At 26.9% G+C, this 1,701-nt stretch overlaps 1 protein-coding gene across 1 annotated transcript in view; it reads right to left on the bottom strand.

The window, feature by feature from the left end:
* LOC106458295 (60S ribosomal protein L44-like) overlaps positions 1 to 1,701 on the bottom strand; it is a 12,748-nt gene continuing 11,047 nt past the window's right edge. Inside the window, exons 4-5 of the mRNA XM_013917791.2 lie at positions 611 to 727; positions 1 to 70 (exon numbers count right to left, since the gene is read on the bottom strand). Of these exons, the coding sequence (XP_013773245.1) occupies positions 50 to 70; positions 611 to 727 (138 nt within the window). The 3' untranslated portion in view covers positions 1 to 49. The remainder of the gene's footprint in view (positions 71 to 610; positions 728 to 1,701) is intronic.

Raw genomic sequence — 1,701 nt, 5'->3', positions numbered from 1 at the left:
TGTTACTCAGAATATTTATTAGACAAAACAATATTGGGAAGATGTCATCTTAAAACTGGATCATCTGGCCCTGAAAAAAAATTCAAGTCACTTTTAAAATACTTATTTTACATTTCAAAAAATATTTTAATGCGGTAACTTCAATCTCACTAATGCCTATATATTTAATCAAACCATCAACACAAAGTGTAAAATTGAAAAAGCTTAAAGTCTATCACTGCACTATGTGCACATGATAAACATCATAAAGTTGACTGTAGTAACAGAAATATGTTTACAAACATTGTTTCTTACAAAAAAAAAAATTACACATTGAACATAATCAAAGAGAATTTTAGTGTTAAAACATTTTATTTTAAAGAAATAGCAAAGCTTTATCATTAATGAAACAGTATATTATGCAGGATGTGATAGTATGTAGCAATAAATAAAAATTCAGTACAATTAAATATAAAACATTTGGTAATATAAACTATTCATTTTACATCCTGTCAATGTACCATTTTAATGTTTCATTAGGCTAGAGTACACAATAAAACAAAACTTTCTATAACTATGCCTTAAACTCTTTATCTAACTACACAACAATGAACATTAAGTTTCAACAAACCTTTCTCTTCTTATCACCACCTATCTCAAAGTGCTTACATCTCTTGATTGGAAGCTGTTTCCTGCACTTGCACTCTGAACATTCCATTCGTAGCACAATTTTTTTTGTTGTTTTTGCCTATATAGAAGCAAAATATAAATTATACTTTCATGCTACAAATGCTTGTGTAATTCATTAATTATTATACAAAGATTACAGTTAGGTTGGAATAAATAGAAGCAACATTCAACAGTAAATAAAATTACACACCAGTAAAAAAATGGTTTAATACCAATAACAGTTTTAAGAGCTTGGGTACATTTATATGAATTGAGAGAAAGACAGCACTTAACTCTTTCAGCACATGGCTAGGTCTCTGGGACCGATTTCGGAACAATTTTGTGCTTGTTATAGTTTTCACGCTATAACTTTTATATTAGTAAGCATATGTTAATGAAATTTGGCAGATTATCAGTAAAAATTACAATGCTTTCATAAGCAAAACAACAATTTTTTTAATCAAGTTTTAAGGTCTCTAAAGCAATGTTTTTCTCATGCCTTTTTTTCTTTTCACGTTTCCTATCCAACATGCAAAATCTTTATAATGTACAAATAGTTATCAAACGTTTCTTAAGAAAAACACTATTTTATCTGTTATTTTAACTAAGGAATATCTGTAGAAGTTTGGTAGATTTGACTGATCTCGTAACCACCATAAAAAACATGCAGAAGTTACAATAACACGGCATAAGTGCACTCATGTTACAGTATCCAGTATTTTGTAAAATAGTCACATTTCAATTATTATACATTATATATGTATATAGATTATTGCTATTTTTAAATAAATTCTTAAACTTATTTTTCTTTAAACATAGAACAGTAACTAAAGTAAAGCAACAAATTATCTGTTCTAGTTACAACCTTTGTACTAGGTTGCTGCTTGACATAAGTTGACAAGCCTTTAAAAATTTGTACTTGAAGGATATGAAACAAAGTATTTTTTTAGGTTTATATATATATATATATATATATATATACTATTAGTAAATAAAACTAAAATACTAATTAAACTTAACTTACTATACTTAGTTTACTAAGTAGTACTTTCT

The sequence above is a fragment of the Limulus polyphemus genome, unplaced genomic scaffold (assembly GCF_000517525.1).
Source record: "Limulus polyphemus unplaced genomic scaffold, Limulus_polyphemus-2.1.2 Scaffold440, whole genome shotgun sequence".
Lineage (NCBI taxonomy): Eukaryota > Metazoa > Arthropoda > Merostomata > Xiphosura > Limulidae > Limulus > Limulus polyphemus.
The sequence above is the reverse complement of the archived record's forward strand: the minus strand, read 5'-3'. Positions and strand labels throughout refer to the sequence as shown.